The 21,709-nt window shown below is 39.4% G+C and overlaps 1 protein-coding gene across 1 annotated transcript in view; it reads left to right on the top strand.

Moving 5' to 3' along the window:
- LOC121390363 overlaps positions 1 to 21,709 on the top strand; it is a 310,647-nt gene that overhangs the window by 111,336 nt on the left and 177,602 nt on the right. Inside the window, exons 40-50 of the mRNA XM_041522159.1 lie at positions 1,617 to 1,708; positions 2,981 to 3,026; positions 6,452 to 6,703; positions 10,202 to 10,256; positions 11,615 to 11,784; positions 12,935 to 13,108; positions 15,385 to 15,612; positions 16,834 to 17,412; positions 18,015 to 18,278; positions 18,633 to 18,833; positions 21,161 to 21,203. Coding sequence (XP_041378093.1) covers positions 1,617 to 1,708; positions 2,981 to 3,026; positions 6,452 to 6,703; positions 10,202 to 10,256; positions 11,615 to 11,784; positions 12,935 to 13,108; positions 15,385 to 15,612; positions 16,834 to 17,412; positions 18,015 to 18,278; positions 18,633 to 18,833; positions 21,161 to 21,203 — 2,104 coding nt within the window. The remainder of the gene's footprint in view (positions 1 to 1,616; positions 1,709 to 2,980; positions 3,027 to 6,451; positions 6,704 to 10,201; positions 10,257 to 11,614; positions 11,785 to 12,934; positions 13,109 to 15,384; positions 15,613 to 16,833; positions 17,413 to 18,014; positions 18,279 to 18,632; positions 18,834 to 21,160; positions 21,204 to 21,709) is intronic.

Below are 21,709 nucleotides of genomic sequence, written 5' to 3' on the forward strand. Positions count from 1 at the left end.
AACCGTAAATAAAATGTGTTGAATGCATCGTTAAATAAACCATTTCTTTCTTTCTTACACTAGATGATAATGAGACAGGAATAAAGTAAAATAGCATTATGCATCTTAATTCCAGCACTGAACACCTGGATGCCAAATAATGCCATTGTATTGTGTTTAAAAACTGGATGGTCAGATTGAAAAGAGAAACTAGCAAATGATCATATAATTATTGTGATTACTTACTGCTCAGTTAGTGCCCTACTTGTATGGGTACTCAAGTCCTGTGAATGGCTGGGTTCTGTGTCCTGTGAGACCGGCCTCAGTAGCATCGTGGGGCGAGACGTAGCCCAATGGTAAATCGCTCACTTCATGCGCGGTCGGTTTGGGATCGATCCCCGTCAGTGGGCCCATTGGGATATTTCTCACTCCAGCCAGTGCACCACGACTGGTACATCAAAGGCCGTGGTATGTGCTATCCTGTCTATGGGATGGTGCATATAAAAGATCCCTTGCTGCCAATCGAAAAGAGTAGCCCATGAAGTGGCGACAGCGGGTTTCCTCCTTCAATATCTGTGTGGTCCTCAACCATATGTCTGACACCATATAACCGTAAATAAAATGTGTTGAGTGCGTCCTTAAATAAAACATTTCCTTCAGTGGCGTCGTGGTTAGGTAGGCTGGTAGGTACTGGATTTGGATCCCAGTCGAGGCATGGGATTTTTAATCCAGATACCGACTCCAAACCCTGAGTGTGTGCTCCGCAAGGCTCAATGGGTAGGTGTAAACCACTTGCACCGACCAGTGATCCATAACTGGTTCAACAAAGGCCATGGTTTGTGCTATCCTGACTGTGGGAAGCACAAATAAAATATCCATTGCTGCCTAATCGTAAAAGAGTAGCCATGTGGCGACAGCGGGTTTCCTCTGAAAAACTGTCAGAATGACCATATGTTTGACGTCCAATAGCCGATGATAAGATAAAAAATCAATGTGCTCTAGTGGCGTCGTTAAATAAAACAAACTTTACTTTACTGTGTTCTGTGAATGGCTGGGTCCTGTGAACGGACCTCGAGTCTTGCTGGACTCTATCTGCCCATGCCTGATCACTTGATTACTTATGGAGATCCTAGCCCAGGTAGATGTTTGTCTCAGTGCATGCTGAAAGAAATAAGATATTTTAAAAGAGGGAAAAGAGTTTGTAGCTTTAAAAATAATAAAAGAATGCTGAAAATGACAGCTTTAAGTAAATGTCATGGCTTTACAAAGTTAAAAGGTCAGATATAGATATAATTTTTTCGACAGTCTCAACTTTTTGCGTTTAGCTCAGTGCAAAAAGATTTTGCATTTAACTTGTAGCTTAATTTTGCACACTTTATAATTTCAATAAAACTTGGTTTATAGTTACATCTACAAATGTTCATCTCTGTGCATGTTTTACAACAATGAAATTTAAGAAATGAAAATTTCATATTTAATTTATTTTATTGATTTTTAGAAAAATGTTTTTAAAGATACATGTAATTATTATATTGAGATGAAAATCTATGGACGCATCTATTAGCGACACTGAATAAATTTATGGTTAAAAAACATTTAATCCCACAGGTTTTTTGTTTGTGTCTTAAATATTGTAGGTACTGGACTGATTAAGGATTTAGCTAAAGAAATGGGTTCCAGGCTGACCAATGAGGTGGTGGACGTCATATTTAAACAACTGGGTCTTGATGTGAGTAGCATAAAACAATTTAATTAATATCTATAGAGTGGCTGGGGTTTTTTTTATATAGAATTGTTAGGTTGAAAATTTGCGAAAGTATGACATTTTTCTAATTACAAATTACAAAAAGGGTCATAATTATAAAGAGGACTTTTAGTTAAATGTTTGTGTTACTTTCATCATAATGTGTCCAAAATCACAACCATGATTTTGGGTGCATTTTTGACAATGTTCACAAACCGTACTCAAATGGGAGTTGGCGGATATCACACATATATTTATGGAAACTGCTCATCAAACCTTACAAAACCCCTCATTTGAATAAAGGTTTAGCTGTTCAATAACTGTATACTGCTACCTTAGCTGTCAATATCACAACCATGCATATAATGGAGAGGGCGTGTCGAAAATCAACTTTATATTGAGTTTGAAAACATGTCTCTCTGCACAGATTTTTGTGATAATTAAAATCAATGGTATTAAAAATGGGTTACCCATGACTTGCTTTCACAGAACCTAAAAACAGTTTCCGATGCGTTCCCATGATCACAAGGCATGTAACCGAAAGTGTTCCCATGAAATTTTAAATCCTATGGCTTGCTTTATTTGGCCTCATCTGTTGAAACGGGAGTGGGACGTAGCCTGCAGTGGTAAAACGTTCACTTGATGTGTGGTCGGTCTAGGATCAATCCCTGTCTGTGGACCCATTGGGCTATTTCTTGTTCCAGCCAATGCACCACGACTGGCATATCAAAGACCGTGGTATGTACTACCCTGTCTATGGAATGGGGCATATAAAAGATCCCTTGCTGCTAACCGTAAATAAAATGTGTTGAGTGTTTCATTAAATAAAACATTTCCTTTCTTCCTTCATCTAGTGAAACAAGCGGAGTAATTCCTGATTAATTATGGCCCTTTAACCAGTGGGGACTCTCAGTTTTGTCTCCATCAGTCTGTAAAAAAAGTCATGAAAACTGTATGTTGGACATTACTTATTTTTGGCAGTGCCTCATGACATTGAGTTGAAATTTGGTATGTTAATACTTTTATCATTTTACAGATGAAGTTTGATTTGTTATGGCAATAAATTTGCCTATGTTTGACAGAATTACATGTATATGGCCCTTGTGCTGAATTTTGAGACATGTAAAATGTGTTGGGCCTAAATATAGGAGACATGTATTGCTTTAGCATGCAGTACGTACTCTCAGGATGCTTGTTAGATTATTAGGTTAACCTGTTATTAGATGGAAATTTAAAAAAGGGTTGTTTGTTTTTCAGACAATATTCCTGGATGGACAGTGTGCCTTGCCATCACCAACCACAGGTATATGTTTGTCGCTTTAACATAATTATCCATTATGACCTTTATCTGTGCCCTTCCCCCCCATCCCTTCCATGCTAGAAAAAATCCTCAAATTTAGGCAAAAAACTGATGAGATATTCGGGCAAAATGAGCTTGCCTGAAACCCTTTCATTCAGTATATCCCTTATTCTACCCACAATATTAGCTTTAATTCATAAACAAAATACATGATAAACAATGTAAATATGTAAAAATACATAGTGATTAGTTTGTAACCTTACCTAGTTGTTTGGTGGTATAATGCTAATGTGAATAAATGTTGTTATCCATTTTCGGGCATTTTCGTTTATTTCGGGCAAAAAATCAACCTGCTCCCTACATGTCATTGTGTGCGTTTTTACTTTGTATCTTTGCCTTTTTCTTGACCCTTTTTTTGTGATTGTGTTAATTTTATTTAAAGAATGTTTCTTTCATGAAGTGGATTAGAAAACAGCCTGTAGGCCTGCAAGTATAATGATTGCCTTGTGAACAAAATTGACTGAAAAATCTTTTGTTTGTCCAATGAATACATTTTTGTAGTAGCTCAGTTAGTAGAGTATTGGACAGATGTTGCTTTCATTTGGTGCTGGGCCATTCCATGGTATTTGGTCCATGGGTTTGGAAATTTCGAAATGATCTGTTAAATTAAGTTTTTATTATAACTTAAAATTAAAATATTTATAAGAATATAAAGATATATATATTTATTGCCAATTTACTTACGTCTTATGGGTTTTATTTGAATATCGTGAATTCACAAGTTCTAAATTGTGAACACAACTTTACCAAGTGGAGAGCGTTCAGGCGATGTATAGGCAATCTGCACTGTTACTCCAATCTCACATACCCCAACTCATAATTGGATGCATATGAATGATTTGTGTTTGTTCGCCATTTTTTTCCATGAGTTGTGAAGATTGAGACAGAGTTGTGTTCACGGGTTATTTCGCCAAACACTTCCAAAGAACGCAGCATGATATATATACTCTGGTTTTCATTCAATTCAACTTATTTTCGTGCTTATATCCAATTACGGTTCAAGCATGCATCCTGTCCTGATCACACACACACACACACCTCAGCTATCTGGGCTGTTTGTCCAAGACAGTGGGTTTGTGGTTAGTTGTTAGTGGTGATTAGTGAGAGAGAAGTCGTTGTATAGTGGTCTTAACACCTACCCATTGAGTTGTTAAACTCGCTCAAAGTGTGAGCCAGTACTGGGTTGCGAACCCAGTACCTATAGCAGCCTGTAGTCTGATGGCTTAACCACGACATCATCGAGTTGATACTCTGGTTTGAATGCTCCCTAGTGGAGGTTGATATATCTGTTGTGTCAGAATTGAAACATCATCGAGTTGATACTCTGGTTTGAATGCTCCCCAGTGGAGGTTGATATATATCTGTTATGTCAGAATTGAAACATCATCGAGTTGATACTCTGGTTTGAATGCTCCCCAATGGAGGTTGATGTACATCTGTTATGTCAGAATTGAAACATCATCGAGTTGATACTCTGGTTTGAATGCTCCCCAATGGAGGTTGATATACATCTGTTATGTCAGAATTGAAACATCATCGAGTTGATACTCTGGTTTGAATGCTCCCCAATGGAGGTTGATATATATCTGTTATGTCAGAATTGAAACATCATCGAGTTGATACTCTGGTTTGAATGCTCCCCAATGGAGGTTGATATATATCTGTTATGTCAGAATTGAAACATCATCGAGTTGATACTCTGGTTTGAATGCTCCCCAATGGAGGTTGATATATATCTGTTATGTCAGAATTGAAACATCATCGAGTTGATACTCTGGTTTGAATGCTCCCCAGTGGAGGTTGATATACATCTGTTATGTCAGAATTGAAATATCATCGAGTTGATACTCTGGTTTGAATGCTCCCCAATGGAGGTTGATATACATCTGTTATGTCAGAATTGAAACATCATCGAGTTGATACTTTGGTTTGAATGCTCCCCAATGGAGGTTGATATATATCTGTTATGTCAGAATTGAAACATCATCGAGTTGATACTCTGGTTTGAATGCTCCCCAATGGAGGTTGATATACATGTATATCTGTTATGTCAGAATTGAAACATCATCGAATTGATACTCTGGTTTGAATGCTCCCCAATGGAGGTTGATATACATGTATATCTGTTATGTCAGAATTGAAACATAAGCATTAAAATAATATGTTGGGTGGGAATTAGCTCAGTTGGTTGAGTGCTCGCTTGAGGTGCTTGCATCGCAGGATCGAATCACCACAGTGGATCCATTCAGCTGATTGGGTTTTTTCTCATTCCAATCAGTGCACCACAACTGGACAAAGGCCGTGGTATGTGTTTTCCTGTCTGTGGGGAACTGCATACAAAAAAATGTAGCGGGTTTCCTCTGATGACTAAAATGACCAAATGTTTGACATCCAATAGCCGATGATTAATTAATCGATGTGCTCCAGTGGTGTCGTTAAACAAAAAAACTTAAATTTTAAAAAATAATGTGTTTTATTATGGATAATGCTTAAGATGGGTCATTACATTGTTTTAAAAATTTTGGTATGTTCTGTAACAATTTAGTAGCATGTCTAGACTTTTGTGACTGAAGTTTATCGAGGGGTTGAGTCGTGCACCTCCTGAAAATATATTGAGAAAAAGAAAATATGTTTGAACAGGGAGGGGATTTCAATCCCAAAAATCCTCCTGCTACACCTGCAATTTAAATTCTGTTTGACAGCCTCGTTGGTGGACCCATTAGGCTATTTCTCATTCCAGCCAGTGCTTCACAACTAGTGTAACAAATTAAAATATGTGGTATGTACTATCCTGTGTGGGATGGTGCATATAAAAGATCCCTTGCTGCTAATCGAAGAGTAGCCTTGCAGCTAATCGAAAAGAGTAGCGTGCTGCTAATCGAAAAGAGTAGCCCATGAAGTGGCGACAGCGGGTTTCCTCTCTCAATATCTGTGTGGTCCTAAGCCATATGTCCAATGCCATATAACTGTAAATAAAATGTGTTGAGTGCGTCGTTAAGTAAAACATTTCCTTCCATATAACTGTAAATAAGATGTGTTGAGTGCGTCGTTAAATAAAACATTTCCTTCCATATAACTGTAAATAAAATGTGTTGAGTGCATCGTTAAATAAAACATTTCCTTCCATATAACTGTAAATAAAATGTGTTGAGTGCGTCATTAAATAAAACATTTCCTTCCATATAACTGTAAATAAAATGTGTTGAGTGTTGTTAAATAAAACATTTCCTTCCATATAACTGTAAATAAAATGTGTTGAGTGCGTCGTTAAATAAAACATTTCCTTCCTTCCTTCTCTTTGACAGGTTTATTGTATTGCTGAGATATTTAACAAAATTTTGTGTTACTATATCTCTCTGGTTTTTCAGACTGTCCGTGGGATGTTACCAAGGTAACGCAGTATATTCCGGAGAAGTTTAAAGACAAAGTGACCTGCGTCCTGCCAGAGAACTGCTTTGGTCTTCACTGCTGCATCGACTTCGCCTTCACGATCCCAGTGTTTAAAAACGTCATCGAGAAGAACATTCCTTTCTTTCTGAAATTCAACCCCTGTGAAATTGAGGTTGAAGTGGGTTTCGGCGGCTTTAATCACAAGGAAAAACTGATCTCCTACAACTATGGTGAGGCTTCATAATTAGGGATTGTCTGTTATTTCTTTTACGGTCATCGTGGTATGAACAAAACCAAAAATCATCTGCAAACTGTGAATCGGCAAAGCTGTTTTCACATAAGTTTGTGGATGATTTGGGGGTTTTTCATACCCCAATGAATGTAAAAGAAATAACAGATAAAACTTATAATTAAATTTTAATCCACTTGCTAATAATAATACTTTTAAGTACATATTTTAATTTTAATAATTTTTTTGGTTCTAAATAATAACGCTCAGTACAAGACAAAGTATCAATATACAGTGATGTCATCGGATACGACGTTCTCTGACACCATTATTTTTACATTCATCGAGAAATGAACAAACTCGGGTTTCTGCGCCTGGACCAATGGGATGATGTTATGTTGTAATAAATGTAACACATATTTCATTATTGTCATTTAATTGGATTTTTCATAGCTTTTATCACAAGGAAAAAAACTCATGTTGCTACGCCTGGACCAATGGCATGACATTATGTTGTAATAAATGTAACACAAATTTCATTATTGTCATTTAATTGGATTTTTCATAGCTTTTATCACAAGAAAAAAAGTTAAAGATTGTTGTGTTTAATAACACCATTGGAGCACTAGCCCTGCAGGGCTATTGGATGTCAAACATTTGGTAATTCTGACATATAGTCTGCCAGAGAAAACCCGTTACTTTTTTAATTATAAAGTAGCAAAGGATCTTTCATACACATTGATAGCACATACACCACAGCCTTTAATAAACCGGTCATGGTGCACTAGCTGGAATGAGAAATAGCTCAGTGGGTCCACCGATAGGGTACAAGGAAAAATTAATCTTGTACAATTAAGGTGATATTCTTGGAAGGGATGGTATTCAGCTTATTTGGTTTGTCCCTGTCAATCCTGAGGTGCTTTGTGTGGTAGGATCATCACACCCCTTTGGTGGACCTGAGGTGCTTTGTGTGGTAGGATCGCACCCCTTTGGTGGACCTGAGGTGCTTTGTGTGGTAGGATCATCACACCTCTTTGGTGGACCTGAGGTGCTTTGTGTGGTAGGATCATCACACCCCTTTGGTGGACCTGAGGTGCTTTGTGTGGTAGGATCATCACACCTCTTTGGTGGACCTGAGGTGCTTTGTGTGGTAGGATCATCGCACCTCTTTGGTGGACCTGAGGTGCTTTGTGTGGTAGGATCATCACACCTCTTTGGTGGACCTGAGGTGCTTTGTGTGGTAGGATCGCACCTCTTTGGTGGACCTGAGGTGCTTTGTGTGGTAGGATCATCACACCCCTTTGGTGGACCTGAGGTGCTTTGGGTGGTAGGATCATCGCACCTCTTTGGTGGACCTGAGGTGCTTTGTGTGGTAGGATCACACCCCTTTGGTGGACCTGAGGTGCTTTGTGTGGTAGGATCACACCCCTTTGGTGGATCTGAGGTGCTTTGTGTGGTAGGATCGCACCTCTTTGGTGGACCTGAGGTGCTTTGTGTGGTAGGATCGCACCTCTTTGGTGGACCTGAGGTGCTTTGTGTGGTAGGATCGCACCTCTTTGGTGGACCTGAGGTGCTTTGTGTGGTAGGATCATCACACCTCTTTGGTGGACCTGAGGTGCTTTGTGTGGTAGGATCATCGCACCTCTTTGGTGGACCTGAGGTGCTTTGTGTGGTAGGATCACACCCCTTTGGTGGACCTGAGGTGCTTTGTGTGGTAGGATCATCACACCTCTTTGGTGGACCTGAGGTGCTTTGTGTGGTAGGATCATCACACCTCTTTGGTGGACCTGAGGTGCTTTGTGTGGTAGGATCACACCCCTTTGGTGGACCTGAGGTGCTTTGTGTGGTAGGATCATCACACCTCTTTGGTGGACCTGAGGTGCTTTGTGTGGTAGGATCGCACCCCTTTGGTGGACCTGAGGTGCTTTGTGTGGTAGGATCACACCTCTTTGGTGGACCTGAGGTGCTTTGTGTGGTAGGATCATCACACCTCTTTGGTGGACCTGAGGTGCTTTGTGTGGTAGGATCATCACACCTCTTTGGTGGACCTGAGGTGCTTTGTGTGGTAGGATCATCACACCTCTTTGGTGGACCTGAGGTGTTTTGTGTGGTAGGATCATCACACCTCTTTGGTGGACCTGAGGTGCTTTGTGTGGTAGGATCGCACCCCTTTGGTGGACCTGAGGTGCTTTGTGTGGTAGGATCATCACACCTCTTTGGTGGACCTGAGGTGCTTTGTGTGGTAGGATCGCACCTCTTTGGTGGACCTGAGGTGCTTTGTGTGGTAGGATCACACCTCTTTGGTGGACCGGGGATATGGGACATAGCCCAGTGGTAAAGCGCTCGCTTGATGCGTGGTCGGTTTGGGATCGATCCCTGTCAATGGGCCTATTTGGCTATTTCTTGCTCCGGCCAGTGCACCACCACTGGTACATCAAAGAATGTGTGGTATATGCTATCTTGTCTATGGGATGCATATAAAAGATGCCTTGCTGCTAATAGAAAAGAGTAGCCCATGAAGTGGCGACAGCGGGTTTCCTCCCTCAATATCTGTGTGGTCCTTACCCATATGTCTGATAACTAAATAATAAAATGTGTTGAGTGTGTCGCTAAATAAACAATTTCTTTCCTTTTTTATTTATTTTTTCCTTGTTTTCCTTGGCTTGTTTTAGCAGTCTTTGACTAAACAGTATGCAGAATATCCTGAAAAAGTAATATATGCAGAAACAATGACATATTTAATAAAAGACACAATCTATAAATAATGTACCATGATGTCTATAGGATGCTGCATTAAAAAGATCTCTTGCTGCGAATTGGAAAGCAGGTTTCCTGTCTAATTATCTGTGTGGTCCTTAACTACAGTAAACTCTGTCAAATTTGCTGGTGCCAGCCTGTTAGTTTGAGATATCGTTACATTTGAGATAACTAAACATCTAAATTCTCAAGGAGAAAAAAAGTAATAATTATTATTTCAATTTATGGAAAATACATTTTCAACTTCGACAAAAATATACAAAATATATAGTAAATACATGTATGTCATATGGGACCACATAAGTCATTTGACATGATGTGTGTATATTTATGTCAAAGTTTGAGATAAACATACAAACTCTTACATGTTTATATAGAGAAACGGTTTGGACCCACTTCTTGCTTTGAGATAGCGTGACATTTGAGGAAACTGAGTTTGAAACTGAGAGAGTTTACTGTATATGTCTGATGGCATATAACCGTCATTACAATGTGTTGAGTATGTCATTAAATAAAACATTACTTCTTTCTCTCCCTTTTAAAATGTCCTAAATCTGCCACATGCAGACTTGTCATTAAACAGACAGTTCTCTGCAGCTATTTGTCTTGTTTAAATATGCCACAATTCATTATGTTACATCATAAATATCTTTGAAATACTGAAAAACAAATAGTTTGATTAGCCTGATTCACATGATATAACCTTTCATTTAATTAATTCTTTTTACAATTTTCTTTAAAGGAACGCCCATAACACTGACTGCTGGAAAAGGAGAAACAAAACCCATCACAATCGTGTAAGCATCATTTCTAGTCCCCTACTGATCCATCTGGAGGGGACTATAGGTTTTGTCTGTCTGTCTGTCTGTCTGTCTGTCTGTGTGTCTGCTTGTCTGTATGTCTGTCTGTGTGTCTGTCTGTCTGTGTGTCTCTCTGTTTGTCTGTGTGTGTGTCTGTCTGTCTGTGTGTCTGTCTGTCTGTCTGTCTGTGTGTCTTTTTGTCTGTCTGTGTGTCTGTCTGTCTGTGTGTCTGTATGTGTGTATGTCTGTCTGTCTGTGTGTCTGTCTGTTTGTCTGTGTGTCTGTTTGTCTGTATGTGTGTCTGTCTGTCTGTCTGTGTGTCTGTATGTGTGTCTGTCTGTCTGTCTGTGTGTCTGTCTGTGTGTATGTCTGTCTGTCTGTCTGTCTGTCCCACATAGTTTTTCAGACTTTATTTTTCCCCACAATGCCTCGAGATGTTGAAGTGAAATTTTATGAATATAGCTTTATCATGTCTTGTAAAGTTCAAGTTTGACTTACCAGTTGTCTGGCAGAGTTATGGTCTTTGAACTTGGGAGATAAGAAACTTTGGTGGACCCAGTAGTGCACATACGTTGCTTTAGCAGTACAGTCAGAATGCTTGCAATTCATATGGTTCAAGGGAGCAGGTCGTGGGATCAATCCCCATAAGTGGAATGGGTCAAACCTCTAGATTTTGTCCCATTGCAACCAGTGCCACATGACTGGTATACCAAGGCAGCGGATCCAGAAAATCCATTTGGGGGGTGGAGGGGGGCAATGAAATGAGACAGAATGCCAAGGGAACTTTGGGGGAGGTTTGGAGGGGGGGGGGGGGTGAAAATTAATATATAATAAAATTATAACTGTTGCAAAATTTGGGGGGGGGGGGCGGCGGGCCCCTGGGGCCCCCCTAGATCCACCTCTGCACCAAGGTTCATATTATATGTTGTCCTGGTTGTCAAATTGTGGGAACACACATATACACACACACACACACACACACACAAATCCCTTGCAGACATGTAATTCTTTAAAAGCAGGGTGTCTGCCAGATGGTAAAACTGGTATGGTGCCATACCCAAATTGTTTTGGAGATTTAGTTTTTTTAAGTTAACCTTTTGACAAAATTAATACTGTATGATTTTCTTAACCCTAACCCTAAACTGCACCCATTTTCTTTCTGTCAACTGTGGTTGCATTCAGCATACACATTGTAAATAATAAATTCCATAGTGCCATACCCAAAAATTTCTTTTTGGCAGAAACACTGAAAAGTACTTTCAGAATGCTTGGTTTTTTTTTCTTTCCTTTTCATAGCATGACAATTGCAATTTTGTTTGGTATTTCTACATGTTAAAATATGTTCGTCATTTCAGACTTACGATTGGCAAGTATGAGCTGGGTTTCGAGATCTCCTTACACCTGACTGTGTGTATCCCTATTGACGACGAGGTGTACTGTGTTCCAGAGGGGGGGCTGCAGATCCTCAACAAAGAACAGATTCCAGCCTGTGATGCCAATGCACTGTTCAATATGACCCAACAAAGTATGTTCTTTGAAGCCACATGCCTCAGGTTCATCCATTCCATACATTACAGACCTCGCTGTAAAAACAAATTGAGGAGAGTGATTTATTGCTCCCCATACTTGCTTTATTCAGGGGTGGGAATTCTCCTCGGATCCACGGTTTTCCTCTCATGGGACAATTTGCGTTTCCTCGCATTTTAATCGTCCTTTCTGTGGGGGAAAAAAATATGGTCATGTAAACTTCTGGGCCCAGATTTTTTCGAAGCTATCTTAAGGCTACGATATCGTAAAACGGTCCTAAATGATGACGTTGCACATCAAATTACATTGTGACATCATTAGTTATATCGTAGCGCTAAGATAGCTTCGAAAACCTGGGCCCTCTAGATTTCCTCTTTTTTACAGTTCACCAATTCCCAGCCCTGTTTATGAGCCACCATTTAAGATATCATACTTGAGCATTGATATACAAGGCACTAGATAGAGATTCATGGAATCAACCACTATTTCGCCAAGTCCCCATTCGACATTGTACAGAGATACGACCCTGATCACGTTTTACGTTTTTCTCATTCAGATCTAAGCCTTTTGTGGGGGCGTGGTTTAGCTCAGTCAGTTGAGTGCTCGCTAGAAGTGCTTGTGTTGCAGGACAGTGGGTTAGTTATTAGTTGATTAGTGAGAGAGAAGAGGTGTAATGGCCTTACACCTACCCATTGAGACCTTAAGAACTCGCTCTGGGTTGGAGCCAGTACCTACCATCCTATAGTCTGATGGCTTAACGCTTGCGCCACAGACAGGATAGCACACATCACAGTCATGGTGCTCTGGATGGAGCGAGAAACAGCCCAATGGGCCCACCGACGGGGATCGATCTTAGACCTACCATGCATCAGGCGTGCGCTTTACCACTGGGCTACATGATGAGGTGGTTACTAGTGTGTAATACATTGAAACCCATTAAAGCTAGACCCTAGCTCAGTGAATTGGCATTCCCTCAAAGTTGGATGTTTTTCATGGGCTCTCTATTCTGTTGATTTATACATGTAAAAATCAGAACATCTTAAAAATTTCAAAGCACCCCAATGAAAAGCTACATATATTCCTATGAAGGTTAGCTGAAACAAAGGTTCAATGAATTTAAAAAAAAAAAAAAAAAATTGTTTTTGCAGCTGGATCTCTTGCAGACTGGGCCAAAAGTAAAGGGATTGACCTGGTGAATGGGATGGCAAGAGGAGCTGTAGACTTGTTGTTGATCGAGTCTGGAGCATCTCAGTACCTCAAGACGGACCGATGTGACCCAACCAGGGAGCCGTACTCACCTAGTGTGGGAGGCTGGAAGAACGGTGCATTTTCAGAATTTACATTTATTCATTGATGGGACTGTTAAAAAACGTGTATCTATATATGAAGAGTTTCATCGCAAAATTTGATAAATGCCACTATACACAACCAATCATAAGAACGTTTTATTACAAACCACCATAAATACCACTCCAGTTTCTCTGCAATCTGCGATATATCCTAAGACAATCGTATCATGTTTTGCTGAAAACGAATTTGAAGTTGTGTTGTCTACATGTGAACAGTGTCTGAGTGGTGTTTGCACAATGGTTTTTAATATGGCGTTTAGCACATTTTGTAATGAAACAATTCATACACACACACATACACACACACACATATACTGTAGATCCTGAAATTAACGCATCCCTAAATTAATGCGAGTGACGGTGGGCAGAGTAAAACGTGGACTGAAATTAATGCAAGTGGCCTCCATACAAAATATTAACTTTCCCAACATCGCATATCTGTGTACTTTTTGGTTAAATCCAAGATCAACTCACTAACATGTCTGTGTACACATCTGTTAACCTGTTTATTCCTTAGTCTTTTTGGTAAATCTTTTACCTAAATCTGGCTAAACATTAGCATACACGTACCATTACAACTGTATGCCAACGGAGTTGCAGGGAACTTGAACAGTAAAGACAAAGAAACAGTTGGCCACAATATTAGCATGCTAAAACCCAATTACGCGCAATGGATCTTGTTGACTTTTGACAGGGTAGCCATTCACTCTGCAGTTGTCACCTGGGTTAAAAGTTTTTACCAAGGAGCCATACTTGCCCAGTGTGAATGGCTGGAAAAAGTTTGTTTCTAAAATTTACATTTATTTACTAATTACCAATTTGCTTTCAATAGATTCTAAAACAAATGGGACAATATAGAAACATAACAAATGTTACCCAGTCTAGATAGGGTATATACCAGGGAACTATACTAGTGTAGATGTAGATATATGCCAAGACAAAAGATTTGTTTTAAAAGTGCAGATTTTTTTTTGCTTGCTTGCTTATTGCTTTAAAACAAATGGGACCATGTAACAACATGAGAAATGTTACCCAGACTAGATACATGTAGGTTATAACCAGGGAGTCGTATGCATGCCTAGAGAAACGGTTTATTTTTTAAATTTAGATTGATTTATTTATGGGACTACAAAAACATGGATATTGTTAAGAGAATGATTACCCAGGTTTTTAACAAGGAGCCGTACTTGCCAAGTGTGAAGGTTCTAATGGACCAATTCAATTCCTATTGCCAATAATGTTAATGTTTACTAATAAAACTAATATAAGCAGCGTATCAACACACCCAGGAAGTACAGCAATAGAAAGTGTGGCACCTCACATCTAATCTACCCGCAAGAAAATAGGGGGTCACATACCATTTAAGAGATTTAATTAATGTTTTTAATAGCAACCATAATTTTTGCTGAAAATTGCAGTTCCATTTTTGGGGGTACCCCGCATTAGTTTCAACCTCTGGTATATACTGCATTTATTTATTGTCAATAGATAATAGTATTTGCGCAAATAATCAATGTCACATATTACTACCAATCACACCCACAGCTGCTTTTGTGTATATTTGACGGTGCACCTCAAACTTTGACCTGGAACTCTCTTCTTTGGTATAATGCAACCTGAATGGCTGGATAAAGGGTTAGTTCTTAAAATTTAGATTTATTTATTTATTATTGATTATATTGGAAGGAAGGAAGAAAATGTTTTATTTAACAACACATTCAACACATTTTATTTATGCTTATGTGGCGTCGGACATATGGTTAAGGAACACACAGATTTTGAGGGAGGAAACCCGCTGTCACCACTTTATGGACTACTCTTTTCGATTGACAGCAAGGGATCTTTTATATGCACCATCCCACATACAGGATAACACATACCACGGACTTTGATATACCAGTCGTGGTGCACTGGCTGGAGCGAGAAATAACCATATGTCCGATGCCATATAACCGTAATTAAAATGTGTTGAGTGTGTCGTTAAATAAAACATCTCCTTCCTAAACTCAGTTGATAGAGGACAAGTATTCCTTGTGTTGCAGGATCAAACTACCTCATGACTGGTATATCAAAGGTTGTGGGTTTTGTCTCTTTAAGACTATATGTCAACATTACCAAATGTCTGACATTCAATAGCTGATGAATAATAAATCAATGTGCTTTAATGTACTAAACAAAACGAACTTTAACTTTGATTTAGAATGTAAGCTGTTTATGCAGTAACGGGTTTGTTTTATTTTTTGTTTCAGATTGTAAACTTTCTACACGGAAACTGCCAACATTGCCCAAAGGACTGTATTGCCACATTGCTTCATCGTGTTCTAAAATTGACTGCTGCTTTGTGGTCCCATTCCTGGCTGATATGACCTTCAACGCCGTCCTCAATATAGACATGTGTGACTATTTTGTGTTTGCTGCTCTTGAAAAGGTCGAGTTCAAACAATACATAATTGGAAGTCAAATCGATTGGAATACAGGTTTGTTTTCTTGGGACATCTTTGTATAGATTTATCAGACTTTCTGTGAGAAAATAATATGAGGGTATGTAATAAAAACAAAACAGGTCATAAGTGCCCCATCTAGATACTTATGGATTTGAAATCATTTGAAATTTGACACTGCATTTCATGTACTTTAACAAGTTTAAAACAGCTGGGCCCTATTTCACAAAACATCGTAAGCCTAGTTTTGCATGTACATGTAAACGTAAATCTACTACTAAACCACAATTCTTATTACTATTATAGTACAACAAATATAGTTAGAAATACACATATTTCATTTTCTTTTGTCTTTAAAATGCTCCATCTTCTGTAATGATGCAATTTTCTACATAAAATAGACATCAAAAATGGGTAAACTGCTATTACTGCTAGTAGCAGACGTAAATTTAATGTTTTACGAAAAATAGGCTCCAGTTCTCTTACTATAATCTTTCTAAAAATTCTAAACAATAAATCCATTAATTTACAAGATTTTAGGTTATATAATTCTGCCATGGGTGAGATATGCGATAGGACTGGTTGTTATTAAATATTGGTTCATTTGGGCCCCGTTCCATGGAAGAATTGTAGCTAAGTGTTAAGGTACGTTTTACAGCCAGCACAGTCAACTTTACAGCCGTTCCACAAAGCAACCTTACGGTAAACGTAAATGCCCCTTTAATGATTAAAATCTTCTTTACGAATGAGTGTGAATTAGTTAAATAATAAATTAGTTACCAACTTTTTGGAGCATCTTGTATGTTTTCATTGGTATCGTACATCCATGAAATAATTTTGTCTGATTATTTGCTAAGCGATAGTTGTTGAATGCATAAGACATGAGTGTTATCTCCCATATTTATGTGTTACGGTCGTATGGCCTAGAATGTTTTTCATCGAACGCCGAGTTTCATAAAAGGTATTTAGTGTATATTAGATCCATTTTTACACAAAATGCTAGTATCCTTCTTACAAAGTGATCAAATCATCATCTAACGCCATTTGACATCTACGTAAGCAATGCCGCATTGTGGAATGGGCTGGTGATAATAGAAAAAAGTTAAGGTTGCAATGGTAGGTATTTACAGTGATAGTAGTGCTAAGATCGTTTCGTGGAATGGGGCCCTGGCCTGTAAATTCATGTAACTTGATTTGAACTAGTTTTGATTTAGTAAACGAGTGTGAGTGGCAGTTCTCTTTATGGCGATACAAGAGGAATACAGTCTCCGGTAAAGGATCTCCTTGAGAGTGGCAGTTCTCTTTATGGCGATACAAGAGGAATACAGTCTCCAGTAAAGGATCTCCTTGAGAGTGGCTGTTCTCTTTATGGCGATACAAGAGGAATACAGTCTCCGGTAAAGGATCTCCTTGAGAGTGGCAGTTCTCTTTATGGCGATACAAGAGGAATACAGTCTCCGGTAAAGGATCTCCTTGAGAGTGGCTGTTCTCTTTATGGCGATACAAGAGGAATACAGTCTCCGGTAAAGGATCTCCTTGAGAGTGGCTGTTCTCTTTATGGCGATACAAGAGGAATACAGTCTCCAGTAAAGGATCTCCTTGAGAGTGGCAGTTCTCTTTATGGCAATACAAGAGGAATACAGTCTCCGGTAAAGGATCTCCTTGAGAGTGGCTGTTCTCTTTATGGCAATACAAGAGGAATACAGTCTCCGGTAAAGGATCTCCTTGAGAGTGGCAGTTCTCTTTATGGCGATACAAGAGGAATACAGTCTCCAGTAAAGGATCTCCTTGAGAGTGGCTGTTCTCTTTATGGCGATACAAGAGGAATAGTCTCCAGTAAAGGATCTCCTTGAGAGTGGCAGTTCTCTTTATGGCGATACAAGAGGAATAGTCTCCAGTAAAGGATCTCCTTGAGAGTGGCAGTCCTCTTTATGGCGATACAAGAGGAATAGTCTCCAGTAAAGGATCTCCTTGAGAGTGGCAGTTCTCTTTATGGCGATACAAGAGGAATACAGTCTCCGGTAAAGGATCTCCTTGAGAGTGGCTGTTCTCTTTATGGCGATACAAGAGGAATAGTCTCCAGTAAAGGATCTCCTTGAGTGGCAGTTCTCTTTATGGCGATACAAGAGGAATACAGTCTCCGGTAAAGGATCTCCTTGAGAGTGGCTGTTCTCTTTATGGCGATACAAGAGGAATACAGTCTCCAGTAAAGGATCTCCTTGAGAGTGGCAGTTCTCTTTATGGCGATACAAGAGGAATACAGTCTCCGGTAAAGGATCTCCTTGAGAGTGGCTGTTCTCTTTATGGCGATACAAGAGGAATAGTCTCCAGTAAAGGATCTCCTTGAGTGGCAGTTCTCTTTATGGCGATACAAGAGGAATACAGTCTCCAGTAAAGGATCTCCTTGAGTGGCTGTTCTCTTTATGGCGATACAAGAGGAATACAGTCTCCGGTAAAGGATCTCCTTGAGAGTGGCAGTTCTCTTTATGACGATACAAGAGGAATACAGTCTCCGGTAAAGGATCTCCTTGAGAGTGGCAGTTCTCTTTATGGCGATACAAGAGGAATACAGTCTCCGGTAAAGGATCTCCTTGAGAGTGGCAGTTCTCTTTATGGCGATACAAGAGGAATACAGTCTCCGGTAAAGGATCTCCTTGAGAGTGGCAGTTCTCTTTATGGCGATACAAGAGGAATAGTCTCCAGTAAAGGATCTCCTTGAGAGTGGCTGTTCTCTTTATGGCGATACAAGAGGAATAGTCTCCAGTAAAGGATCTCCTTGAGAGTGGCAGTTCTCTTTATGGCGATACAAGAGGAATACAGTCTCCAGTAAAGGATCTCCTTGAGAGTGGCTGTTCTCTTTATGGCGATACAAGAGGAATAGTCTCCAGTAAAGGATCTCCTTGAGAGTGGCAGTTCTCTTTATGGCGATACAAGAGGAATAGTCTCCAGTAAAGGATCTCCTTGAGAGTGGCTGTTCTCTTTATGGCGATACAAGAGGAATAGTCTCCAGTAAAGGATCTCCTTGAGAGTGGCTGTTCTCTTTATGGCGATACAAGAGGAATACAGTCCAGTAAAGGATCTCCTTGAGAGTGGCAGTTCTCTTTATGGCGATACAAGAGGAATACAGTCTCCAGTAAAGGATCTCCTTGAGAGTGGCAGTTCTCTTTATGGCGATACAAGAGGAATACAGTCTCCAGTAAAGGATCTCCTTGAGAGTGGCAGTCCTCTTTATGGCGATACAAGAGGAATAGTCTCCAGTAAAGGATCTCCTTGAGAGTGGCAGTTCTCTTTATGGCGATACAAGAGGAATACAGTCTCCAGTAAAGGATCTCCTTGAGAGTGGCAGTTCTCTTTATGGCGATACAAGAGGAATAGTCTCCAGTAAAGGATCTCCTTGAGAGTGGCTGTCCTCCTTAAGACGAGGCACTATTCTTAATTTTAGCCAGTGTACCCAAACATGTATATCAAAGGCCGTGGTATGTGATATCTTATCTGTGGGATGGTGCATATCAAAGATCCCTTGCTACTAATGGAATAATTTAACGGGTTTCCTCTCTAAGACTATACGAAAATTAATAACAACTGATAATATTATTGTTAAACAATCTTCAACTGTTTTGATTGGACTTGGTGGTATACACATCCTATATAGTTTACTATAGGCACCGGACGGTAATAATAGCAGAGATTGTGGAGCACCTATATCAGGGGTTTCCCTAGAGCGATAAGCCGACACGGCCCGTGCTCCCTTAGCCAGCCAAGTAAGCGCCTTCATGTCTGGTAAGCGCCTTAACTGCAGGACCGTGTCGGCTTAATTTGTAACATGTATACAAAACAATGGAGCTGTGATCCGTAACGTCATTCACCACACATTATCACACTTCCATTTGGTATCTCTGCAATTCTTTAGATGTTCACTTTGAGGTCCATTGATCGCACCGTTTTAATTGTCGGCGGGCCTGTGCTGGTCACGTGGTACAGGTGGTACAGGTGATCGGCTACTACTAATCCGCCAGATAACTGCTTGTTGTAATAGTGTATGTATGCTTGGGAATTACGCATCAAGACATACCTATTACCTATTAATTGAATAAACATCTCTGAAGGTGAAATTCTTGAGTAAAAGATGTCACCATTATTTTAATTTTGTAAAGTCTTTGAACCAAACCGACACTGCTTGTCAATTTGAATACACATGCCAGTTCAGGGCCGAAAGACATGTCGGCTATCCCAAGGGCTGAGTTCAGTCAGACCGAGCGAAAACAAAACGTTCGCTACACTGGTTTGTGCGCTTCACGTTAAACCAAATGGACACTACGGACACCAATCAAATAGTTCGCGAACGTTAGGAAGAACGTTCGTTGGCTGAACTGAGGAAAGCTCGGCGTATTATACGTCACGCTTCAGAGTCAGCTGACACCCACGCGTCAAGAGACATCGTTGCGGACATGAACAATACGATTACATGGAAGTAAATCTTGATGTAAATGTGTAGAAAAACAATAGTTGTTTGCATCAATGAATACCTAACTGCAGTTTCGTTATTTCCTTTGTCTTTGTTAATTTTGTAGCTATGGTCGAGAGCACGCACTGAGATCGCGATCGCAGGAAATGAACATGCAGTATTTATACAAATTGCAGTTAAACGTACACTGAATTAGTTTACAATAATCATGTTTGTTAGATAATGCTAGATATGTATTTGTTAAACTGTGAGGTGACAAGCATTTAACACGACGCTGAAATCAACAGCAACAACATGGCGCAAATTATGAAATTGATGGGGTTTTTTTTTAAAGATTTAACCCCCCCCCCCCAAAAAAAAAAAAAAACCCACAAAAACAACCCCAACATGATTTGGTTTTCAACCCACTACCCCACTTCTTTTGGCTTGATTTTTGTGTTATAATGATGCTATATATGTAAGCGCCTTAAAAAAATCCTGGGGAAAGGCCTGCTATATATGAATTTGATTTTCAGTTGGGGGTGTGGGAGGGGGCGGCAATGCATTATTAGTTGTGTCAGCTAGTGCTCTTTATAGATAGGTGGTACATAGTGACCTTTATGGACAGGTGGTTGCTATACAAGGTGCTTTTGTTCAAATTGGGACTGAATGTAGCCCCGTCAATGGGCCCATTGGGCTATTTCTCATTCCAGCCAGTGCACCATGACTGGTATATCAAAGGCCGTAGTATGTGCTATTCTGTCTATTGGAAAGTGCATTAAAAAAATCCCTTGCTGCATTAGGAAACATGTAGCGGGTTTCCTCCAATGACTACGTTTCAGAATTACCAAATGTTTGACATCCAATAGCCGATGATTAATTAATTAATGCACTCTAGTGGTGTCGTTAAACAAAACAAACTACTTCTTCTTTTGTTCAAATTCTACTGTACGTGTATGCCATTGGGTTTCCTCTTATGAGTACATGTCAGAATTACCAAATGTTTGACATCCAGTAGCTGATGATTAATTAATTAATGTGCTCTAGTCGTGTCTTTAAACAAAACCAACTACTACTTATTTTGTTCAGATTGTACTGTACGTGTATGCCATTGTGGGATATATTGTTTGTGTGTTTCAGGTTTGAAAAAATCTGTTGAGATTGCCAACATGTTCTTTGCTGAGTAAGTGTTAAAATATTTCTATTTCTCAAATATATATTTTAACTAGAGATAATTTAACTTTTTTATAAAGTACATGCATCTACATGTACCTAATGTCTAAGTATGTGTTTAATACTTCTAGTTTCAGTGTGCAGTTAATAATATAACACTGACATAGGAAGCGGTAGGGCAAGGGTGGGGGCATGTGCCCCAAACGTCTCTTGATTCAGTAGTAGCAGTGATGGGTTATATATATTTGATTTATATCACTGTTTGTGTCTGTTCGTGTGTGTGTGTGCGTGCGTGCGCATGTGTGTGTGTGTCCCAACTTTTTTCGGTGATGGAGTATATCCACGTTGTGTCTGAGTAAATGTTAAAATACTTTTAGTTTCACTTTGTAGTTGATAATGTAACTCAGCATCTACCTTGTGTCTGAATAAGTGTTGAAATATTTTAGTGTAATCGATAATTCTTCCATTTCACTTTTTCATTCATGTACATGACTAAAAAAATAATTAATTTTTCAT

The sequence above is a fragment of the Gigantopelta aegis genome, chromosome 15 (assembly GCF_016097555.1).
Source record: "Gigantopelta aegis isolate Gae_Host chromosome 15, Gae_host_genome, whole genome shotgun sequence".
NCBI classification, from domain to species: domain Eukaryota; kingdom Metazoa; phylum Mollusca; class Gastropoda; order Neomphalida; family Peltospiridae; genus Gigantopelta; species Gigantopelta aegis.